The 22,246-nt window shown below is 43.9% G+C and overlaps 1 protein-coding gene and 1 long non-coding RNA gene across 3 annotated transcripts; one reads left to right on the top strand and one right to left on the bottom strand.

The window, feature by feature from the left end:
* Positions 1–10,311: 10,311 nt before the first annotated feature.
* Positions 10,312–19,817, bottom strand: Tgif1 (TGFB induced factor homeobox 1). Of its 2 annotated transcripts, XM_020186554.2 has the most exons (4): positions 18,432–18,560; positions 17,574–17,757; positions 12,244–12,470; positions 10,312–11,374 (listed from the first exon to the last, which is right to left on the bottom strand). In XM_020186554.2, the coding sequence occupies exons 2-4, from the start codon at positions 17,587–17,589 to the stop codon at positions 10,799–10,801; spliced, it is 819 nt and encodes a 272-aa protein (XP_020042143.1). In that variant the 5' UTR covers positions 17,590–17,757; positions 18,432–18,560; the 3' UTR covers positions 10,312–10,798. The 2 variants fall into 2 exon arrangements, with proteins under 2 accessions (XP_020042143.1, XP_073926337.1); XM_074070236.1 differs by lacking the exons at positions 17,574–17,757; positions 18,432–18,560 and adding an exon at positions 19,682–19,817.
* Positions 19,818–19,886: 69 nt separating this feature from the next.
* LOC141422509 (uncharacterized) lies at positions 19,887–21,576 on the top strand. Its single transcript, XR_012447120.1, has 2 exons — positions 19,887–20,155; positions 20,897–21,576. It is a non-coding gene; the product is annotated as an uncharacterized lncRNA (long non-coding RNA).
* Positions 21,577–22,246: the final 670 nt, after the last annotated feature.

The following is a 22,246-nucleotide window of genomic DNA, read 5'->3' as shown; positions in this document are numbered from 1 at the left end:
TTGTGAGACTCTTTTTGTTGAGACTCCTTGAAATTCTATTCATTGTGGATCTTAAGCTCCTGTGACTTTGTGTGGGAACTGGGAAGCTGAGGGAATCCCCTCGTCCCTCATCTGATAATAAGCCTAGATGCCCATCACCACTGAATTGATAAAGAAAATGTCATATATATACACAATGAAGGTATTCAGCCATGAAGAATGCAGGAAAAAGGATAGAACCTGGAGACCATCATACTAAACAAAATAAGTCAGACTGAGAAAGCCGAATATCACACATTCTCTCTCATATGCAAAATCTCCACATAGTAAAGAAAAAAAAAAAGAAAGACTTGTGTGTAAAATGGGACTGTGAGAGAAGAAGGTAGTGTGGGGGGAGAGAGGACAAAAGAAGAGGGTGATGGGGGTGAATATGATTGAAGTCGTTTATATGCATGTTTGAAAACAGAGTAATGAACCCTTTAAAACTGTTTTAAAAAGGGGGAATAAAAGTGATAAAGGAAGCCTGGCTGTGGTGACTCACGCCTGTAATCCTAGGTACTTAGGAGTCAGAGATCAGGAGGATCAAGGTTCAAAGCCAGCCCAGGCAAATAATTCTTGAGGACCCTATCTGGAAAAACCCATCACACAAAAAAGGGGCTGGTGGAGTGGTCAAGTGGTAAGAGTGCCTGCTTAAGCAAGTAGGAGGCCCTCAGTTCAAACCCCAGTGCCACCAGAAAAAATAATAAAGGGTACATGTATGGAAATAATGAAGTTATTAAGCAAATGTGTCTTGGTAAGAACATTATTGTATGTTTGTTGATCAGAGCTCCCAATCCATTGCCAGGATCTCAGTATTATCCAAACCTGTTATCTCAGGGCTGCCTTCTTCATAGACAAATTATATTGCACTTAACACCTGCATTCCTGATGATAGCATTCCTCCAAACTGAGCTGTTTCTCTGTTGCTTCTAGTTTTAGGCCAGCAGGTAATGCCCACCTACCTGCCGGTACTAACCGGCCCAACTCCAGCTTCTTCTTTTGCAGAAATCTGAGTTACAAAGCAGACAAGCCCCAGTGGACTCGGGGTTTAGCACAATCATCCATAAGTGTGGACAATGCCCTTCAAGGAAACCAGGCCTTGTGTGAGAACGTAGGGGGCAGGCGCAGAAACAGGAAGGCTGAGATTAGAGTCTGCTTTACGGCTCTTTTGATGCTCCCGAGCCAACTGGGGAAGCCAGCGAGGCTCTGAGAAAGCTGATCAAAGGTAACTTTGCAGGCTCAAATTAACACGGAGTTGGCAAATCAGGGCAGCACCTGCCTGCGAATAGCAACATGTTCGCCCAATAAAGCTAATCTTTTCTTCCTCAAGCCGGGAGGTGGTGATCCTTTCATAAAACTTAGAGGCTGCTTATTCCTGCAGTAGCTGGGTCTCTGAAGGGAAAGTTATGATCTGTTTCCTTTGCGTGGAGGAATTTATTTATTTATTTACTTACTTATTTATTTTAAAGCTGATCTTTACCCCCATTAAAGCTGTCTGGCTCCAATCAATGTACATGCTTTGTTTCAAAAAAAAGGTGGACCTTTGGGGGAAGGTGTAGTTATAAACCTTTACTCTCCTTTTAATGCAACTGCCATCATTGTTGCCTTACCTCTATATGGGAAAATACAGCTTAAAAATCCATCATTTTTGTTAAGCTTGAGAGTAGACTGTTGCTACTATAAAGATTTTCAGACTCAAAAAAAAAAGAAAAAAAAAAAACAGAAACTTACTTAAAAAAAAAACCAAAACATCAAAAAGATAGTAGTCCAAGATTGCAGGCTCAGGAAGCTGACATTTAGGGAAAAAATGAAATGCACTGAGTAATAGATTGTTAAATTAATACAGAGAAGCTACAAAACAGATTTCTTGGCATGGAGGAGTTCATTATGTTAGGCATTGGTTAGTCACTTAGGAACCTGGGAGGATGTGTCAAGAGTCTCCCCAAGAAGCATATGTGGTCAAAAGGAAATGGAGTCGGGGAGGGGACGGAGTAATTTGATAGCAGGAAAATAAGTCGAAATACTTGGAAAATAAAATTTACAGGCACTTGCCTGGCAAAGCAACCTACAAATCTTTTTTGAACAGTATACTACAAATGCTTCCAAATTGTTTTATTTTAGGCATAGTGTATGTAAAGTGTGACTTTGCAGAAGGAGCAAAGCACTCTATTACAGCTGATAACCATAGACAGGCTGAACTTAGATGTGTCTCAGTTTCCTCAGCTATACATGGGAATGACATCTCTCATTAAGGAGGTGAAGACTAAATGAAACTTGTACAGATGGTGTTCAGTAAATATGATGATGTAAAGTGTTTAATAAATATTGCATCTTTTCCTTCTAAACTAATCTGATATTTTCATTGTAATATTGGGCTTATAGATGATACCAGAAAACATGTTATTTATACAAGTCTTTGAATTGAAAGTTCTTTTGTTTGAAGTTTTTTATTTTTTCAACTAACAAATAGAAATTGAGTGTCTTTGTGGTATACAACATGATGTTTTGGTGTATAAATTGTGAAATGATTATATCGAGCCTGCTAATGTATCAGGACTGTTAATTAGGAAATTTAAAACAAATGGTGTTCTAGTTTGTGAATACAGAATTTTTAAACTTGTTGAAACCACCAAAAGAAGGGGACTAATGTAGAAAGAAGAAAAATAGAGGAGATGAACCATATATATAATACATATATACATGGAAATGTCACAAGAAAACTCCCTGTGTAGTTATCTTAAACAAACAAAAATGTCATTTTTTTACTTTTATAAAATCAGAGAACAGGAGGGCAAAACAGGTCCTGCCTAGGGAGGTTGGTACCAGTGGGAGGGGGGAGGAGGTGGGAAAACGATGAAGGAGGGTGAATATGGTGTGCATACTGTGTACACATGTATGTAAATGGAAAAAACGAGACCTGCTGAAACTAGTCCAGAATGGGGGGAGGAGGAGATAAAGGAGAATGGTGGAGGGGGTGAATTCAAGTATGATACATTTGTAAGAACTTTGAAAATGCCACAATATACCCTCACCAAGCACAGCAGTAAAAAATTATTAAAGAAAACATTTACCATACACATTGGCTAAGGGAAAAGGTTGACTAATGTAATACAAATGTTCCTCGATTCGCAACTGAATCTGATGGGATTACATTCAGGTAAACCTATCATAAGCTGAAAACAAATGCATTTAAATATGCCTAGCCTGCTAAACATTGTAACTTACTAGCCTACCTTAAATGTGCTCAGAACACTTCCATTAGCCTACAGTTGGGCAATGTAACACACAACCTATTTTAAAATAAACTGGAATATCTCATGTAATCAAAAAACATGATCAACACAGTACACTGCAGAGGACCAGGTGTTTAGCCTCATGATGGTGAGGCTGCGTGGGAGCTGTAGCTCACTGTGGCTGGCCAGCATCATGACTGAGTACACAACTAGCCTGGGAAAAGATCAAAATTGGAAGTATGGTTTCTACTAAACATATATCACTTTCAAATCATCCATAAGTCAAAACTTATAAATCGACCAACATAAATCAAGGACAAATAAAGTTTCCCTTTATTTGAAATGGGACACATTCCAAGACTACTAGTGGATGTGTGAACACACTGATGGTACCAAATCCTATATAACTACTTTTTATCATACGTATATGCATACATGTAATACTTGCTGTCTTAGCCAAGCACTTGTTATACACTGTAGCTGTAACTTTTGCAGTCTTTTTCATTCTTCACAATTTTATGGCTAGATTCTTATTTTAGATCTTATCAACTTCAGCATATGATTTTTTTCTTCTCTTATTAAGTTGAGAACTTTCACTGTTTCATTTACTTTATGACTACTCTCTGGCATATCCTAAAGGCCTTCTGTGGGACCATTAAGTAAAATGGAGGTTACTTGAACAGTTGATCTGATAACCAATATGGTCACCAAGTAACTAGGGATGGTAGCACACACCATGTGAATAAGTAAAGGTGTGATTCACAGGGTAAAACTGCAGGAGATTTCATCAGGCTGCTCAGATCTGCATGGAATCTAAAACTTGCCAGTTGTTTCTTTCTGGGATTTTCCATTTAATACTTTCAGACCTTGGTTGAGCATGGGTAACTGAAACCCTGGGATATAAAACTGCAGACCAAGTGGGACTATGGTGCCTATTGGCTTTTCACAGAATCATTCAAGTAAATTCCAAAACAAAAACCATTAGAAAGAACTTTAAAGCAACAAAATATTGATGATCAGACCAGGTAACAAGTCAAAAGGAGTAAGAGGCTGCAGTTGAGAGAGAGAGAGAAAGAGAGAGAGAGAGAGACAGAGAGGGAAAAGAAAAACAGGAAAAAAACAACAATTTTTTTCCAAAAAGGTATATGTAAAAGTTTAATGGCCATCTTTTTGCTGTATTTCAGTCTAGTTATGGTTTTACATTAAAATTTATATGGAGAGGGGTTGGGTAGAGTAGCTCAAGCAGATAGAGGATCTGCCTAGCAAGCTCGAGGCCCTGCATTCAAACCCAATTCCACCAAAAAAAAAAAAAAATTATATTGAGAAAATTCATTCCTTTGGAGTATTAAAATATATTAATATATAGATTAGAAATAACTTGAGAGGAGATAAAACCTGAATGTATCGTAAGATCATAAATTTGAATGATCTTATCAAATGTGAATGTGTTCAAGTTTCAGTAATTTTATTTATAAAGACAATAGTTTGGAATGTTTTCTTTTTTAAAAAACAAAAAGTTGACCATGTTTCCAGGGTAAAAATTTATCTGAAATACCACTGTGGATTCATTTGCATTATCTGTATATGCTGTTAGTTAAATGCCTGTAAGTTTCCATCATGGGATTTGAGTCATTTGTAAGTCATGAGCACAGTACTTCCAAGGTTGCACATGCATTTGGTGTCTATAAAACATTTCATTCAAAACCCTGTTTCCTTGACATTTGACGAAGTCCCTGTAAGAGTTACTATTCTTACTCATCAATTTATCATGCTTCCCTTATTTGTTAGCTGTGCTATTGTGACCATCATCTCTTAGCTAACTGCTCTTCCTTCAGTCAGAAAGCATTTGTTGAATATTCTCTCCAGCCTCTGAATCACAAAACTCAGCCTAGAGGGCAGCCTATTTTTAATTATAGGTCATGATGTTCAGAGGTCAAGCCTTGACACATTCTCCTGTTAATGAATTTAATGAGATCTAAAACTCTGATCTCTAAAAATCACTTTTTTAGCTCTCTGGCCACTTTCCAGAGATGTACTTTAACTTCTGGTTTGATGCAAATGAATGCAGTGTTTTAGGGGCTATAAATTAGGGGCTAGACTTTACATAGTGAAGCCCAAACAAAGAGTACGAAAATTTATCTTTTTTACTAATCTGGAAAGATAATGATCACCTCCTAATAGCGTGCTTTAGAAGAGAAACAAGGGCTAATTTAAAGAATTATTCAGGTCAGAGGCTTCCCAAACCTGTTTAATTCCCAGTCCTGAGTCCTAGTATTTTTTTAAGTTTTTGAGATGATTGCAAAATGCAGGTAAGTTTGGAAACCACTAATTTAAACTGGATGTGGTGATGCACACCTGTAATCCAGTACTGAGCGGCTGAGACAGGCCAGAGTTCAAGGCCATCCTGAGCTACAGAGCCAGACCCTGTGTCAAAACCAAACAAAATCTAAACAGATTTAGAGTTTCAAAGTAACTAGAGTAAAACTCTTTTTTCTAGTAATAGTGGAGACTTTTTCTTTTCCAGTCTAATCCATCTCTAGGTTACAGCCATAAACTATGAACTAAATACTTAATTAAAAGCTAATAGAGGCTTGGTTGCCAAAAAGTGTGCAGAAGCTGGAACTTTAAGATGTAGAAGTTTGAGCCAGGTACCGGTGGCTCATGCCTGCAATCCTAGCTACTCAGGAGGCAGGGATCAGGAAGATTGTGGTTTGAGACCCTATCTTGAAAAAACCATCACAAAAAAGGGCTGGTGGAGTAGCTCAAGCTGTAAGAACACCTCTATAGGAAGTGTGATGCCCCGAATTCAACTCCCAGTGCTGCCCCTCACCCCCCAAAAAAAAAGAGATGTAGAAGTTTGTAGTCCTCATTCTTCAGGAGGCCAGGGGTGGCTATAAGCTGTAGCCTTAGTGGCTTGAAACAGGGGTGGGCACAGTAGAAGAGTTAAGAGGGTTGCTGAACAAAATAAGCCAAGCTCAAAAGGCCAAATATTGCATGTTCTTGCTCGTTTGTGGAACTTAGAACAACAATGGTGATAATAATAATAATGGGACATGAGACATGAATGTATACGGGGGACTGTCTGGGGAATCTGTGCGAGGAGGGAGAAGGAAATGAAGGCTCCTGAGGAGAGAAGAGGATGGAAGAATGTGTGACGACAGTATAATGAAACCCACCAAATGCCACTGGAAAGTGGGGGAGGGGGAGGGAGAATGGGGGTATAACAGAAGGGGTGGAATTGTTCAAAGTGCAGCGTAGTCATATGTAGAATTATTACAGTGAGATTTCCACGTTATTAATGCATGATAATTCAAAGATAACATTTAAATTAAAAAAAGTTTGGGAAAGTTAAGAGAGGTAGTTTGGTAAGGAGGGAGCAGCAGATGGTGCATCTCAACTTGTGGAAGGGAGACCTGGTGGCCCACCGAATGTCAGCTGGAAACTGAAAGAACTTCAGGGGACCGAGTGAAGTTTCAGACCAGCCAAAGTTACTCTGATTAACTCTTCACAGGAAGGCAGCAGAATCCAACTTTTTTTTTTTTTTTTTGTAGTACTGGGGTTTGAACTTAAGGCCTTGCACTTGCATGCTACAGTTTGGACCACACTTCAGTCCTTTTTGCTTCATTACTTTTTAGACAGGGTCTTGCATTTTTGCTGGAGTTGGGGTGGCTGGCCCATGGTCCTACTTAAGAGAGTTGCTGAGGCGATAAACCAAGCTCTTTGTCACCCTAGCTGGGATGACACGTGCAACTTATTTGTTGAGGGAAGTCTCACTTTTTGCCTGGGCTGACCTCAAACCTCCATCCTCCGAATCTCCACCTCCAGAGTAGCTAGAATTACAGAAGTGAGACATTGTACCCAGCCAGTAGTACAATTCTTAAGGGATTTTTTTTTTTTTTTGGTGGGTCTGGGGTTTGAACTCAGGGCTTTGCACTTACAAAACAGACACTCTACCTCTTGAGCCACACTTCCAGCCCATTTTACTTTGGTTATTTTGGAGATGGGGTCTTTCAAACTATTTGTCTCGGCTGGCCTCAAACCTTGATCCTCTTGATTTCAACCTCCCAAGTAGCTTGAGCCACTGGTGCCCAGATAAGGAAGTTCTTCAAGTTTAAGAAGAATGACACCAGCTGTCACTGAGATCTGCAAGAAGGAATGAAGAGCACTAGAAATGGTAAATATTCATATGTATATATGAAGTTTTTCTCTTATTTACAAAACACAAGCCTGTTTTAAGCAATAATTACAGGTCGTATTGTTGGGTTTAACATGTATGTAGCTGTAGTACATAAAAACCAAAGGAAGAGAATATAACTATACTGCTGTAAGGTTCTGTATTTAACATGCAGTTGTATAGTGTTAACACTCAGATGATAATAAATTAAATGTATGTTGTAATCCCTATAACAACCATTCAAAAGAAATAGCCTATAATGATGACTCAAATCCTGTAATTCTAGCACTTGGAAGACTGAGGCTGGAGGACTGTTGAATTTCAGGCCACCTTGGTTACAGAGGGAGGCTCTGTCTCAAGAAAAAAAAAAAGCCAGACATATAGTTTACAAGCCAATAGGAATATTAAGACAAAGAACTAAAAAATATTCAACTGCCATGAAACAAGACAGGAAAAAAGAACAGAAAAAGAAAAAAAGGCAAATGGTGAATTGAATTCCCATATTAGGTGTAAAGTGACTAAACACATTAAGTAAAAAGGCAGAGATCCTCAGGCTAGACAAAAAGCAAGACCCAATTGTATATGCTCTGAGATGTTTTTAAACACAAAAGCACAAATAGTTTAAAAGTAAGCAAATTAAAAGGGCTTGTGATGTAAATAGTAAGTATAAAAATAATTTCTATTTGGCTTTGGTATGAGTAGGTTTACTTATTTATTTACTGTGGTACTGGGGTTTGAACTCAGGGCCTCACAGAGTGCTAGGCAGGCGCTCTACCACTTGAGCCATTTCACAGCCCTCTTTATTGTGTTTTGACATAGCATCTCACCACATAGCCATGGCCAGTGGGACTCCTGATTCTCTTGCCTCAGCCTCCCAAGTTCTGGGGCTGTAGATATGTACCATGATGCTGGGCTATGAGCAGTTATACATTACCTTTTGATTTAATTTACCTATTTTAAAATAATGGCTTATCATCTATTATTAACCAAGATCTATATCAACCTCAAGGAGAAAATTATATAAAACATTAAATTGCTTTATTTTTTGAAAAACCTCTGGATGTCATTGACCCTTGATATTTTTGTGGTACTGGGGTTTAAACTCAAGAAGCGCTCATTTTTCTTTTTTTCCCCCTTTTTTTTTGCTGGCAATCAAACTCTGGATGCTATACAAGAACTCTACCACTGAGCTCTATCCCCGTTCATACTTTTTTGGTCCATTTCTCCCCCTTTAAGTGTGATTGATTAAAAAACTGACTTTTGTTCCAGCCACCGAAGCAAGCGATTTTTTTTTTCTTTTTTTTGTACTAAGGACCTTGCACTTGCTATGCAGATACTTTTCCACTAGAGCCACGCCCCTAGCCCTTCTAGCTTTAGTTGTTTTTCAAATAGGGTCTCTTATTTATGCTCAGGTGTGACTGGACTGCAATTTTCCTGTTTATGCTTCCCATATCATAGTTGGAATGACAGACTCCATGCACAGATTTTTAGAGATGGAGGTCTTCCGTTTTGTCCAGGTTGGCCTCAAACTGAGATCCTCCCCATCTCAGCCTCCAGTATAGCTGACATTAAAGGTGTGAACCACTGAAGGCTAACCAATGATTTTTATTCACCTTTGTTTGCTTGGAGGTAGGACCAACCCACTCCAGACTAAGAGCCTTCCAACAGCATCCCACTCCTACTGGTTGGAACACACCTTTTCCTCACTTCATTGTCTTAACACCTCTGGGTTGTTATTGTCAGTTTTTCACTTACCAAAATAAAATAAGCCTTGCATTTATCCCTTCCTATAATACTACAATAGAGACTTTCTAGAAAGGGTTGCAAAATTAATGTGGAAAAAATTTCTACATTCCTTAAATACCGAAGCTGTGATGCGCCCTCAAACTTCGGACAATTCATAGCTGGGCAGAGCTATAAAGAGCATGACTACCCTCAAAGAAGCTAAGCCTGGCTACTAAGAATGGCTTAGTGGTATGTGACAGGTGAAAGGGACACAAGCCCTTCTGGCCATGTAGGCTTTGTAAGGAACTGTGTAACCCAACCATCTCCTCTTGTATATACCCAGTTTTTATAGACTTAAGACCTTGGAAAATGACTACCTAACTAAATACCAGTATGGACAGAAACTCATTAACTATTTCATCATTTTAGAAACTTTATGTGGGTTTTTTTTTTTTGTTTTTTTGGTGGCACTGGGGTTTGAACTCAGGGCCTCACACTTGCTAGGCAGGCACTATTACTTTTTGAGCCAATCTGCCAGCCTAAGAACACTTCAAAATTTTTTTTTTTTGGTGGTACTGGGCTTTGAACTCAGGGCCTCATGCTTACTACGCAGGCACTCTAGCACTTGAGCCTCTCTACCAGCCCTAAAATGTTTTAAACAGTGATTTCTTTACAAAGTAATGCTGCATTTGGATGCAAAGGCCTTACTTAGCTGTACCCCTGAACAAAGGCTGTTTTAAAGGGCAACCCGTTTGTGTGGTTCATTTCTGAAAACGCAGGTCACACCAGTTGCTTCAAGACTTTTCATTTAATGTGGCCCAATTTTCAAACACACAGGATACATCACTAAGGGTTTAGTGGCTAGGTAAACAATGATGAAGTGATTCATCTCAGTTTGTCCTTTGGCTTGAAGATTCAAGGGCCTGTTATGCCTCCTGTCAAGAGTAAATATCACACATCCTGTTTATACATACTGGCTTGTATGGATCTTCAAAGACCTAGTAACTCCCCCACCCCCACTCATACCCCAGCCTACCCCCAACTTCCCAGTTGGGGAGCCACAATCCTACTCTTTTTTTTTGGTAGTGGAGGGGATTGAACCCAGGGCCTTGCACACACAAATATTCCTAGTTTTTAGCAACAAAATACTCTGCATTACAGTAACTTTTAAAGAAAATACTTTATTACATCATGAAAAAGGTATCAATCAACTAGATTCATACTTGTTTGAAAAAAAACTGAAAATTTATTAATTAAGACAGTAATGTGAGCATCCTGTTTCACTCAGGAATGAACAGATGCTACAGTTCTCTAGGTATTGCACAGTCTGAAAAACACCAACAAAAAAGGGACAGGGGAGGAAAAAAAAAAAATCACATGATATTGGGAAATAGCTCACATTATGAATAACCTACCAAGAAACATTTTACAAAAGAAAACCCTTTGTTTCTACAGTAGCCTTGAGTTTACAGTTCTTGGAATGACTGTATTCCACTGAAGACGTCTGAGTAACAGGAAGCTTCATTTTAGCAATCCCATGTGCAAATATTATTAAAAAAATATATAAAATAATGCAATTCTTCTCTTGTCATCACCCCGGCAATCATGACAATATTTTTTTCCAGAGCTGTTTTGCTGGGAGAAGGGGTTAAGCTGCAAGTTTGGCCTGAAGTTCCATTTCAGCAGCCCGTTTGAGTGCAACATCCACTAAGAGCTGAAATCCACTGAAATCCTGGTTGAGGTCTGGTGGAGTAGGGGGAGGAGTGTTGAAAAGGCCACTTTGTGTGTTTGTACTCGGTCCAGATTTACAAGTATCCTCTGCGTACATGAGAGAGGTGTCTGTAAAATTGCTGGCTGCTATTTGCTGCATATCTGTGTTGTGTCCCACACCGACCGACTGGCAGAGAGAGAAAGGCCCGTCTTTCAATGCAGTCACAGTCGTATGGCAGATCACTGATGGGCGAGCCAAAATTGATCCTGGGGATGATGGCTTAGGAGACAGCGGCCTCCCTAGAGTTGGGCTGGGACCAGCCATGCAGGAATGAAATGGACTCTCCTCTAGAGCTGGCATGAAGTTTTTGATGCCCATCGTGGTCTCCATAGAGCTAGTTTCAGAAATCTTGGCCCCACGGCGGGAAATTGTGAACTGATTGGGATCTTTGCCATCCTTTCTCAGCATGTCAGGGAGAAGCCTCCGGCGGGCGTTGATGAACCAGTTACAGACCTGAAATCACATTGGTATGCTTTAATATTCACTCAGCAAACAGGTTCTGAGGCCTACAAAGGCTTATCTAGACCTATAAAGTTACTCCAAATTATGAGCCTAGGCAAAAAACAGACCTGCCTCCTGCCATAAAACCTCCTTCCTCTCCTAATATAAATTTGCTTTTGGTCCTTTTCAGGAGGGAGAAAGAGGTATGAACTCCCAAATACCTGACAATGACTTGAGGGAGAAAGGTTTACCTTTAACTCCCCATTTTAACCTATTACCTACTGCCCCAGGATTGAAGTTAATCAACTACAGGAAAACCTTTCTTGTATGAAAAGTGCCACACCTACCAGTAACTGATTTTTCCCAGTTCAGATGACTGTGTCAACAGACCTAACATGAATTACCTCACTGAGGTCTGTCCTTGTTCAAATATCAAGCCAGTTTCCTGGGCAATGGAGTAAGGTTTAACCTTTTTATGTCTGTTGCATAAAGGAAGTCTCTTTTTGGCATTAAAGGAAATGCTATCTGACAGATGACTGTCAAGTGTTTCTGTGTGTGCTCTAGCCAGTTATTAGCTTCTAGCACTATAGTATTTACAATGAAAAGATAGTCCTTTTTCTCTTTTTGGAGTGTGTGTAGGGGGAGGAGTCTAAACACTTGACACACAGGAATGCACCTCCCTAACAAGCCTGAAGCCCCAAGTTCAAACCCCAGTACCACCAAAAAAAAAAAAAAAAAGGAAAAATGTGTGCATAGGACACAGGGTATAGCTCAGTAGTACATACAGTGCCTCACTAGCAATCATAAGGGCTCTCCCTCACCCCCAGGGTGCAGGGAGGGAAGGGACCGTGCATAGACTTTTTTGTGCTCCCTCTCCTTACCTGTAGCGTGGACAGGTGTGTCTGCTGGGACAGAAATGCTTTTTCTTGCTCTGAGGGATAGGCGTTGTATCGGTGTTCATAAAGCCAGTCCCGCAGAATCTGAACAGACTCCCTGGGCAGATTGCCACGTCTCCTTCTCTTGCCTGAGCCGGCGGAAGAGGAAAGATCTAGGGGAACGTCCATGCTGTCCTCATCCTCAGTCTCGCTGCCTGAGGCTGCAACACCACCTAGGGAAAGGACAAAGGCCAGCTGTCACTAGCCAAGCTCATTTATTGTGACCATTCAGAGTCATTGTGCTTTCTCAACTACAGTCCATGTGAAGTAGAGGGGACTGACTCTCACAGTAGACTCTCAACCAAGTGTCACCTGCTCATTCCTAGAGGCTATCCTCTAGGATTTAACTTCTCACATTCCTTCTGCATGACGTCAGGAGTCCCTCATCAGAAAAGTCAAACTGCACTCAACATGATTAACTTGCCACATTTCAGACTGGAAGGGTGCTGGGCAGTCCCCAGTGTCTCACAACTTTTTCTTCAAGGTCACTGCTAAGTAGGAAAAATGTACATTGTGTTTTTCTTCCTCCTCCTACTGAAAGCTTAAAATAAAAAGTAGGATGGTACTTTTTTCACTGATGTAAAAAGGGAAAATTATATACTTAATCTTTCAAGGTGAAATGCTTGCTAAATTTTTCTGCTAATACTACAGTCACTTCTTTTTCTTATCTGCATTTATTCAAAATTAGGTCCTAGACACTTTTTGTTACATTTTCACAAATATTCTTCTAGTATTAGCACTTTAGTAAAAGGCCAAAAGATGCCTAATACTGAATAAATGTAAAGCTATTCTAAATTTCAGTGCCAATCTAAAATGAACCTAGAATACTACCTACCGATAAGCAGTTCAGTCGTAAATTCTTAGGTGACAAAGAACATTGAATATGCACCCTCCAAAGGAAGCTCTTTTGGTGCTAAGTACTTCAATCCTACCAGAAATTTTAAGAATTCACAAGCTACAGAATATATTAAATCAGGTAGAGTTCAATGAAAATTCAGACCAGCCTGACTTTTACATGTAAACATCATCTTAAACCTAAAAAAATTAAGTAACAAATGCTATTAATCCCACTTTTCAAAGCTTATGAGGCAACTAAATGACTCAAGAAATAATTTTTGAAGACAATCTAGAATTTATAATTCATAAAACTAAAACCATGCTTGAAAAATGCCAATAAAAATATTTTATTAGGGAAATAAAGGTATACATCTTTTGCTTTTGTATACCATTTTTCTCTGTAGCATGTATTTTTGGATGAAATAATGCCACAATCTTAACTGAGTCTGTTTACTGTGACAGAAAATAAAAACAGAATATTCTTCATAGCGACACATCCCAGCATGCATTTTAAAGGAATTCTTTTTTTAACCAATTGGCTTTTGACTTTTCTTGGTGACACACTTAGTTTTGGACTGCAGGGGGCAGAAGGTAGGGAGGGCGTTCTTCCAGGAAGGGCAAAAAAAAAAACAAACCAAAAAACGCTCCGAAGACAAAGTAGAGCAAGTTCTAACAAAAGAGGTGGATGATGTTGCAAATTCACCGTAGCTCAAGGCATAGCAAACGGCCATGAAACAAACCACGCAAGAATCCACGTTTTAACTGCCAAACATTTAAGCTTCCCTGCCTTGCAGATTTAATTAACTTTTTCTAAAAAAAGTTTAAAGAAAGGGCACATTTACAACTGAAACTGCTTTCACCGCTGAGTAGAAACTTTCAAAACCCATACTGAAATCTGGGTGAAGGACTATTAATTAAAAAAAATTCTTAAATTAGAAATGAGTTCCTGCTTCACACTTGCTTTGATAACTAAGGAAACCTCACACTTAAACATATGTCAAGGTAATTGAAAAACTAAAGCAAATTTGAATGAAGCAATTTGTTGAAACTCTCTTAACTTAAAACCTGACATTCTTCAAGGCAATCATTCCCCTCCCTTTTTATAATCTAGAAAAATTGTGAAAATTTGCTCAATGAATAGTGAATTTCCAACTGTAAGTTGGTAATAACAGAGTTTGAAACAACCCCCCCCCTTCCCGCCCCGAAGCTGCCCTTTGATCTGCTTGCTTACTTTGACAAACAGCTAGATCTTTCAGAATAGGTTAGTGACACAAAGCAGGTTTCGGTTAAGCAACACCCAAATGCAGGGCGACTTTACTGTTCTCAGTTGTTTTGGCTTAAAAAAAAAAAAAAAAAAAAGAATGCCAGGTCTCTGGACCTCTTAACAGCTATTTCCAATATGTGCACAAAAGCCTAAGGAACAGGAAGTGAGGACTTCAGAGCCTTGGCGACGGCCAGCTATTTCACTGCAGCTAAACCACGCTGGCCGCTGTCAGGACTGTTTTCATTAAAACTCCCTCCTGATTGTGGCTCAACTTGGAAAAACAAAAAGACTTTTTCTCGTTACTCATTTCCTACTGTAACACAGCTTTTGAAAAGTTTCCCGGTTACGACTTGTTTCCAAACGCCTTGCTTTGCTTACACTCTAAAAAAAATGTGGTTGGGCGGCGGGGGAGGGGTTGGAGTGATGGGGGGGGGCGCACGGAATCACAAGCCTCTTACTCCATTCCACATACAAGGAAATGTTGTTTAGAAAGTCACAAGATGGCCTGTGGCTTCCACGGCTCTGAGAAGCAATCCCGTTGCTGCACTTTCTTTTTCTAAATAGTTTTGAAACATCAAGGTGGGGGCTGGAGGAGGGGATAGTGGTGGTGATGTTGGCTTTTAAAAACATTTTATTAAAGAACAGAAAAGAATCAAGCAAACAGACCAAAGGAAAAGTTTAACTAGGAAAAAGCAGACCCAACCTAACACATTTCTAGCCTGAATGCGCGCTCTGGAGAAGCAACAGGAACCAAACTTAATGCCAAGTCACTGAATCCGCCGTGCGCTTGGCGGACCCAGGCAGAGTGATCCTAAAGCCAGAATCCAACACGACCATAAACTGAAAGCAAAAAGACTACACTGAGCCTTGTTCTGCTTTTTAAACCAACGTAGGTCTTTTAATGTTCAACTTCCTAACAGGACACATCATTATCACACATCAGTCTTACTAAACCCCCCCCCCCTTCGAGTTGAAAGTGTCTTTGTTTTAAGGAAACTTGAAAAGATGTCCAGCCTTTTCTAAGACAGACAATAGGCGGGACCTGTTTTAAGTACCGGGAAGCTCTCCCCTCCCAGGTAGTCTGAGGCCGGGGGAGGCAGGGCGGCGGAGGCTCGCGGAGAGAGGAGGGAGGAGCCCAAGGAGGAAAGCAAGCAGCTTTTGTTCTTGCGAGTTGCTCAGCCCCAACTGAAACTCGCCAGCAAACTAACTGTACGAGTTGGCAGGACCGAGGACCTCCGGGGCTCCAGGTCACTGAGGAACTCGAAATGGGGCTGTAAATCCCACACTCTCAAGGCTGTCCCCGATCCCAGACCATGTGCTAGGGAAACTTAAAAAGGGAAAGGTACCCGGGCCACCCCCGCAGTCTCGTCCCCCCCACGAGCCGCGGAGCAGTCGCAAAGTTTCCCCTCCAACACGTCACCTTTCATTGTTTCCATGAGTCGGCGCTGATCGTGGGACTCCAGCACGCCCAAGGCTGGGAACCGCGGCTATTCCCCGAACCCCTTTACCAGTCCCAACCCGGGTCTTCGGCTGGGGGAGGGGGCGTTCTGGAGGAGACCCCCAACAGGGCGGGGGATGGGGCGCACTGGGGAGGGGCGAGGGGGCGAGTGGGGACGGGGAAGGGGAGGAGGGTAGCCAACCCGAGTCCGAACAATGGGGGTGGGGGGGGCGAGCGTTCGCCCCCAGCGGAAGCCCATCTTTGCATTCCGTGTACTCAAACCACTCTGCAAAACCAGAACTCCCACTTAGGGCGGCGGGCGCCACCGGAACCAAGAGGACTTTCCCTTAAGGGTCTGGACCTATCAGCCCCACCAGGGAGCGACGCGGCTTTACAGAGGCGCCCCAGCTGTCTCAAGAGCCCAGCTAAACGTCCCCAACCTTAAGGGCTCTCGTTCTCACTCGGTCCCTTGGGGAGGGCTCCGCAGGAGTCCTACTACCTAGTGACCTGGGTTTTCACGTTTCATTTCAGTCTCGCTGGGAAAGCCTGGGGGACAATGGGAAGCTCTGCGTGTTTCTGGTCTCCCACACAATCACATCAACAGAACTCTAGAGACGCAGCGGAAGGGACCTCGTTGGGTGTGCGGCTAGTCCCCCTAGAATCTTGAGTTGGAAATGCAGTCGCGTCTGGGTCTGGAAGAATGTGGAGTTACAAACTCGAGGAAGCTCCTGGGCATGCGCAGCAGCGCCCCCTCCCGCTGCTTCCCCCAACGATTAACTTCTGTTTTGAACCACTCCACATAAATCACAACAGAAAAGCCAACTCCAGTCCACGGTGGAACACTCGGGGGACCTCCCAGCAGGGACTCAAAAGTTAACTTCAAAAGGGACTTCACAGTCTTTGACCTTTCAGGGTGTTCCCCCCCCCCCCCACACACACCGTGTATTTTGTTTTTAAACCAGACTGAAGGCAAGTTTTAGTTGTAAGGCTTCCAGCACCCTTCGTGGAAACAATGACAGCCTCGCTCTTTGCACTTACAGCCCAGCTTGCTTGTCACACTTGGACACATTTTGACTGCACGCCGCTTTAAGCTGCTGGCCTTGTGTCCTAACTCCTCGTCTTGCCCCAAATTGATCGTGGGAAAACTTTCAGAGACTGGTAATTTTTTAATGTAGCTTTCCAAAGCTGTGCACACCCGAGGGCGATGTGGGGGTCTGGGATCATATTCCTTTGATTGTGAAAAACACCACATAGCTAAAGAAGAGTACCAGGGCCCGGTGGGGGAGTAGGGGTCCTATAACCGAACTTTCAGACAAAGGCGCGCGGCCCAGTCGCGCCAAGGATCCCCTGGGAAAAGCGAGGTGCGGGGTTCCCTCGATACAGACTCCACGGCGAGATAGTCAGAAGCCACGCGGCGGCTAGGCTGAGCGTGGGGTGTCGGCAGACAATGAAACTTGGAGGCGCACAAACAAGGCGCTGAGCGTGTTACTTGATAACGTGCCAGCAGCGTGGAGGCTCGTCTCCCCACAACAGCCCCTCGTGTTGTGTCTAGAAGGAAAACAGCAACTGCCATTCCAGACACTGCCCCAACAAAGAGAAACGGCCACCGCTCCAGTCTCAGAGTCCCGGGGCGGAAAAGTCCACCAAGTCACTCTCGCCCCGAGCCCAGCGCGGTGTGGCCGGCACGTTTTCCACCCGACTCGCGCGCTGGGTGCGCAGGGCCCGCGACCACCTTACCTTTCTTGCTTTTCATTCTGGAACTCCTCTCCCAGCGCGTGGCGAGGCTGGGGTTTCAAGGGTCCAGGAGCCGGGCCACAGGCTTAAGCGATCGTCCTCCTTCACCGACGACTCTCCGGTAACTTACAGGACGTGCTCCAGCCGTTATTGCTAAACAAGGCGCACGGATCCCAGGCGCCTGCTCCTGGGGTGGAATTCAAGTGACACTTGGGCTTCCTCCAGCCGGGACTTTCTGGCAACCGGCCGGGGGCTCTCCCTCGCCCAACTCGCTCCCCTCCCCACTCCGCTCCTTTGTTCCCGGGCCCTGCTCGGCGCACCTCGGCGCTGTCAGAGTGAGACGCGAGGAGGGAAGGTACAGGAGGTCCTGCCTCCGCCCCCAGCCGCCCGCCCCGTCCCCCTCCTTCTCCCACCCCCCGCCTCGCCCCTCCCCCACACCTTCCAGCCCGAGTGGCCGGGACCAGGCGCTGCGGCTGCTGGGACCCGGCCACCCGCTGTCACTCGTCCCTTGCGGGGATAGTGGAGCCCAGAAACATTATCTTTTCTGCTTGCCGCGCGCGAACCCTTCCCCCGCCCCCCGCATCCCTCGCACCACGGCGGAGACACCAGCCGAGCGTCCCGGGTTTCTCCTGGGAGGTCTTTCTTCCCCGGAATAGCAAAGTGTGTTTTGTTAGGAAATTGCAACAGATGGAAAAATGGACTCCCCCCTTCCCCTCCTCCACCCCCGTGAAGAGAAGACTCCCCCTCTTGTTTTTGACAGCTGCCCCAAACTCCACCGTCCCTACTCAAGCGGCGGAAGACAGCCGCTTCTGACTCAAGGGGCGGGGCACGAGAGGAAAAGTATTCGGGACAAGAATCAACTTCTTTCAGAATGCGCGGCTGCCATTGACACGCGGGCGCGGCGCGGCGCACCCTTCTCCCGGGACTCTTCCTCTAGCGACAGAGAGAGGTGTGGAGGGCGCGGGGGAGTGGGGGAGATGAGCCATGGGCACCCTAGGCGAATGTCTGTTCCCCCGGGCTAGAGCTACGAGTTCCGGATTGGATTGCAAGGCAGTTTCGAAATCTAACACGTTGCGAATAGACACTTGTCATGCTCACATGTTCTTTAAACGTCTCGGCTTGGGGACTGCCGGGGCGCGCACCCGCCCCACAGCGACTCAGCCCGACCCCTCCACCCCCAAACCCTTGCAGCTGCCGCCTTTATAGGAAAGGGGAGACCACGCCGTGACTGCTCATCCGTTTCAGTAAACAGTGCCTACTTTTAGAGGACTTAAACCCGCTAGGGGACCCCTCCTCCCCTTCTGTATTTCAAACAGAAACTAGCCATTAAGTAAACACATGTTCCTGTAGGTTTATTTTGGTTGAGAGTTAGGACTCCAGCAGGAGTTTCTTAATGAAATCCCTCTTAAAAAAAGAAAAAAGAACAGATACTGTTTGGCTGATTTCAAGACACGCATGCCCCACCTCGGGATCTATTTTTCGCGTGGATATGTCCGGTAGTTCAGAAGCAAAGCAGATGAATTGTCAAATGTTACACTAAGACTTTCTCCATGACGAAAGAAATGAGAGAAGAGAGAAGGAAAGAAAGGAAGAAACTGCACATAACTAAGCCTAGTGGAGGACATCAGCGCCTTTGTGGGTCTCCAGTTTCGGCTCTGTGCTGGTGTTTTGTAACCTCGGTGGAGATCCCGCAGGAGAAACCTCCGTGGAAATGAAGTTAAACCCGAGGAAGACTACGGCAGCCAGAGTTTGACTAGCTAGACTTTGGAGCCTCTGTTTTAGGATTACACTGAAAATTAAAGCCAGTCTCTCCCCCGCGTCCCCTTCCCAAAGACGCCCCCGCCCGGAGAGCGCGTTAAAGCCAGAGTTGAAAAATCATGGGCGGTTTTTCCAATTACAGGACTTAAAAAGAATCAATGAGGGGAAAAGCGTCACTCTAAGAAGGTAGTAACCTTACGATTTTTTTTCCCTTCCGTAGTTTGCCTACTGCTCGGCACATAACAGAGAACACATCTAAAACAACCCGGGGAGGTCGGAGTGGGGGTGGGGGGACACGGTCCTGGGGAAAAACCACCATCCTGGAAGCTACCCTGCAACTACCCGGAGCGCACCTCCTTCCCGGGCCTGGCTGCAGATGAATCGGCCGCTGTGGCCGAATGCGGGACAGATGTGGCGCGCGGAGGGAGGGGGCCGGCGTCCCCGCCGCCCGTTAGAGGCCGCCGAGCTCTTTCATTTGAAGGGTTGTTTGTTGCTGGGATTGGTGGCTCATATCCGCTGGGAAACAGGGAGAGGAGGGAGGAGAGACGCGGGGAGGAGGAGCTGGGGGCGGGCGCCGCTGGTCTGGGACGCGGCTGCATGAGTGGCAGGAGCCTGGTCTGCCACCGGGCGGTTACTGCGGAGACGCTTTGTTTGCTAACTTCGAAAGCGGCCGGGGCTGCCTGGACGACTTTCGAAGCCATGCCTGGACCACGCCTTTGGTCCCTTTAACCCAGCCCCCGGCCACCTTGCGCAGCGCTGATGAAAATGTTTCCTCCTTCCCGGTGCTTATCCTTGGCCACGCGATGGCTCTCCTTAGGTACACAAAGGTAGCTTTTCTTTCCTCTACGTAAACTTGGCTAATGAATGCGATTCTCAGGCAACCGAGATGGAAAGCGAGTTTACAGCTTGAAAACAAACTTTACAAGGCAAGGGGGAGGGGTGGAGAGAATTAAAAGCCTCTTTCAAATTAGGAGGAGGAAAAGGTGGAGACTTAAAACTCACCTTGGCTGGGGGGCCGGCCTTTTGCTCGAGCAAATCATATCGAAGCGGTTATTGCAGCTGGCGGGAACGCCAAAGAGAAACACAAGGAGCCTTATGCCTTCCCCTCCCCCCAACACATGGACCCCACCTCACTCCCAAGGCTACAGCCAAGCTTGTTGGCAGCTTTGGACTGTTGATGCATTCTGGGAAGAAAGTTCCTGGGGTCTTTACAACTCTGAAAATAACCCCCGAAAATGACCTCGGAATGCCAGCAATTAATTAGGATATTTTCTATTTGCTTTCCTCGAAGTGGAAAACCAAATTTCACTTCTGGCTCTGTTGCTCCCTAAATGTCCCAGGGCCTCTCCATAAAACTGACCCAACGGCTTTTAAGATTTTTCCAGTGTTAAACGAAAAAAACCCGTATGTATTTACGGACTCATATTTGCCACATATGATTTGCTGAATTCATATGAATGCAAATTGAATTGGGAAATTGCCTGAGTAAAACTTGAGACGTTGTCCGTTGCTTGTGTGGGGGGGGTGCTGATAAACGTTTCTTTCACCATTATTTTTTCTCTTTCCAGGCACACACAGTTCCATTTGTTGTGTTATCTTCTGAAGCTGCCTCAAGGCCAAGCAAAGAAATAAATAGCTTCCTTATAAAGTTACTGTTCACGGCCAGCAAACCTTTCCAAAGGCAAAAAACTCAAATGGCAGAATTTTGGACAGATGAATAAACCAGAAAAGTGTATCAATAAGTGCACCTATTGTTTTTATACCAGGTCCATCAAATGACTGGAGGATGTATTTATTTCATTCCTCCATTAAGCAATTCATTAGGTGTGATTTCAGTCAGGTGCTGTGGTCTGATAGGGGAATGGATCCCTTTTGCTTCTAGTCTCTGGAAAGGTAGATATTTTCATAAAATATCCAGACTGCTGTGCTCTGAGCACTGCACAAGAGACCTAAATGATTTCACATCTCAGATCACAGGGGCGCTGGCTGCTGAAGAAGCGACCATTGTCTTTTCCAGGCCTGAAGCTGGGCTGCAGCCATTTTGTGGTGATTTTATCAACCCATCAGAATAATTCTCCTCCTCTTCCCTGCGTGAATAATGTAACTGGCTCTACTACTTTGGTTTTTGATCACTTTGCTCCAAGTCTGCACTTCCCCACCCTTCTTTCTCCTTTGTGGGAGTCCTTCTCTCTACCTGGGTGGGTTTTGGAATCCAGGGAACAGAGCAAAAATAAACCAGTTCATTGAATTCAGCCTGTATCTCCTTTATTCTCAACATCCATGTCTGTATCATGCTTTTACAGTTTATGGAACACTTATTTAAACTAGTTGTGTAAGCTAATTTTTTCTTCAAGAAAACTTAAAGAATACACCGTATCATGGCATAGTTAAAAGGCATAAAACTGGGTATTGGACATAAATTATCTGGTTGCAAATCAAGTGATCTCTAGGAAATCCTTTTATTCTGGAAGGTCAGATGGGTGACTAAGGCAGAGGCTGACCTCAGATTACGACATCAAGGACACCAAGATCTGGACACCGGCAGGGTTGCTGTCTGAATTCTGCCAGTTTTACAAGTGGCCCTCTTGCAACCTGTCTGCTTTTGGTGCCTTTTGCTGGGGATGATGGCAGGGATTGCTGCATGCTGGGTAAGCATTCTACACTGAACTATTACCCCCCGCCCATTTTTTAATTTAAAAAATATGAGGCATGAAAGGCCTGGTAATTGCTCCCATCTACTCTCCACGTGGGTATTCATATACTACACACAAATGTAATGGGATTTTCATTGCTGTTTTTGGTTCTCAAGTCCCTCTGTCTGGGTTGTTTCTTTATCCCTTGCTGCATTTCTGCCAGTTTCTTACCAGTAAAGGCTTGGCCTAAATCTCACCTTCTCAGAGGAGTTTTCTCTGACTACC

The sequence above is a fragment of the Castor canadensis genome, chromosome 4, assembly GCF_047511655.1.
Source record: "Castor canadensis chromosome 4, mCasCan1.hap1v2, whole genome shotgun sequence".
NCBI lineage: Eukaryota > Metazoa > Chordata > Mammalia > Rodentia > Castoridae > Castor > Castor canadensis.
This window is presented reverse-complemented; position numbering and strand designations above follow the sequence as displayed.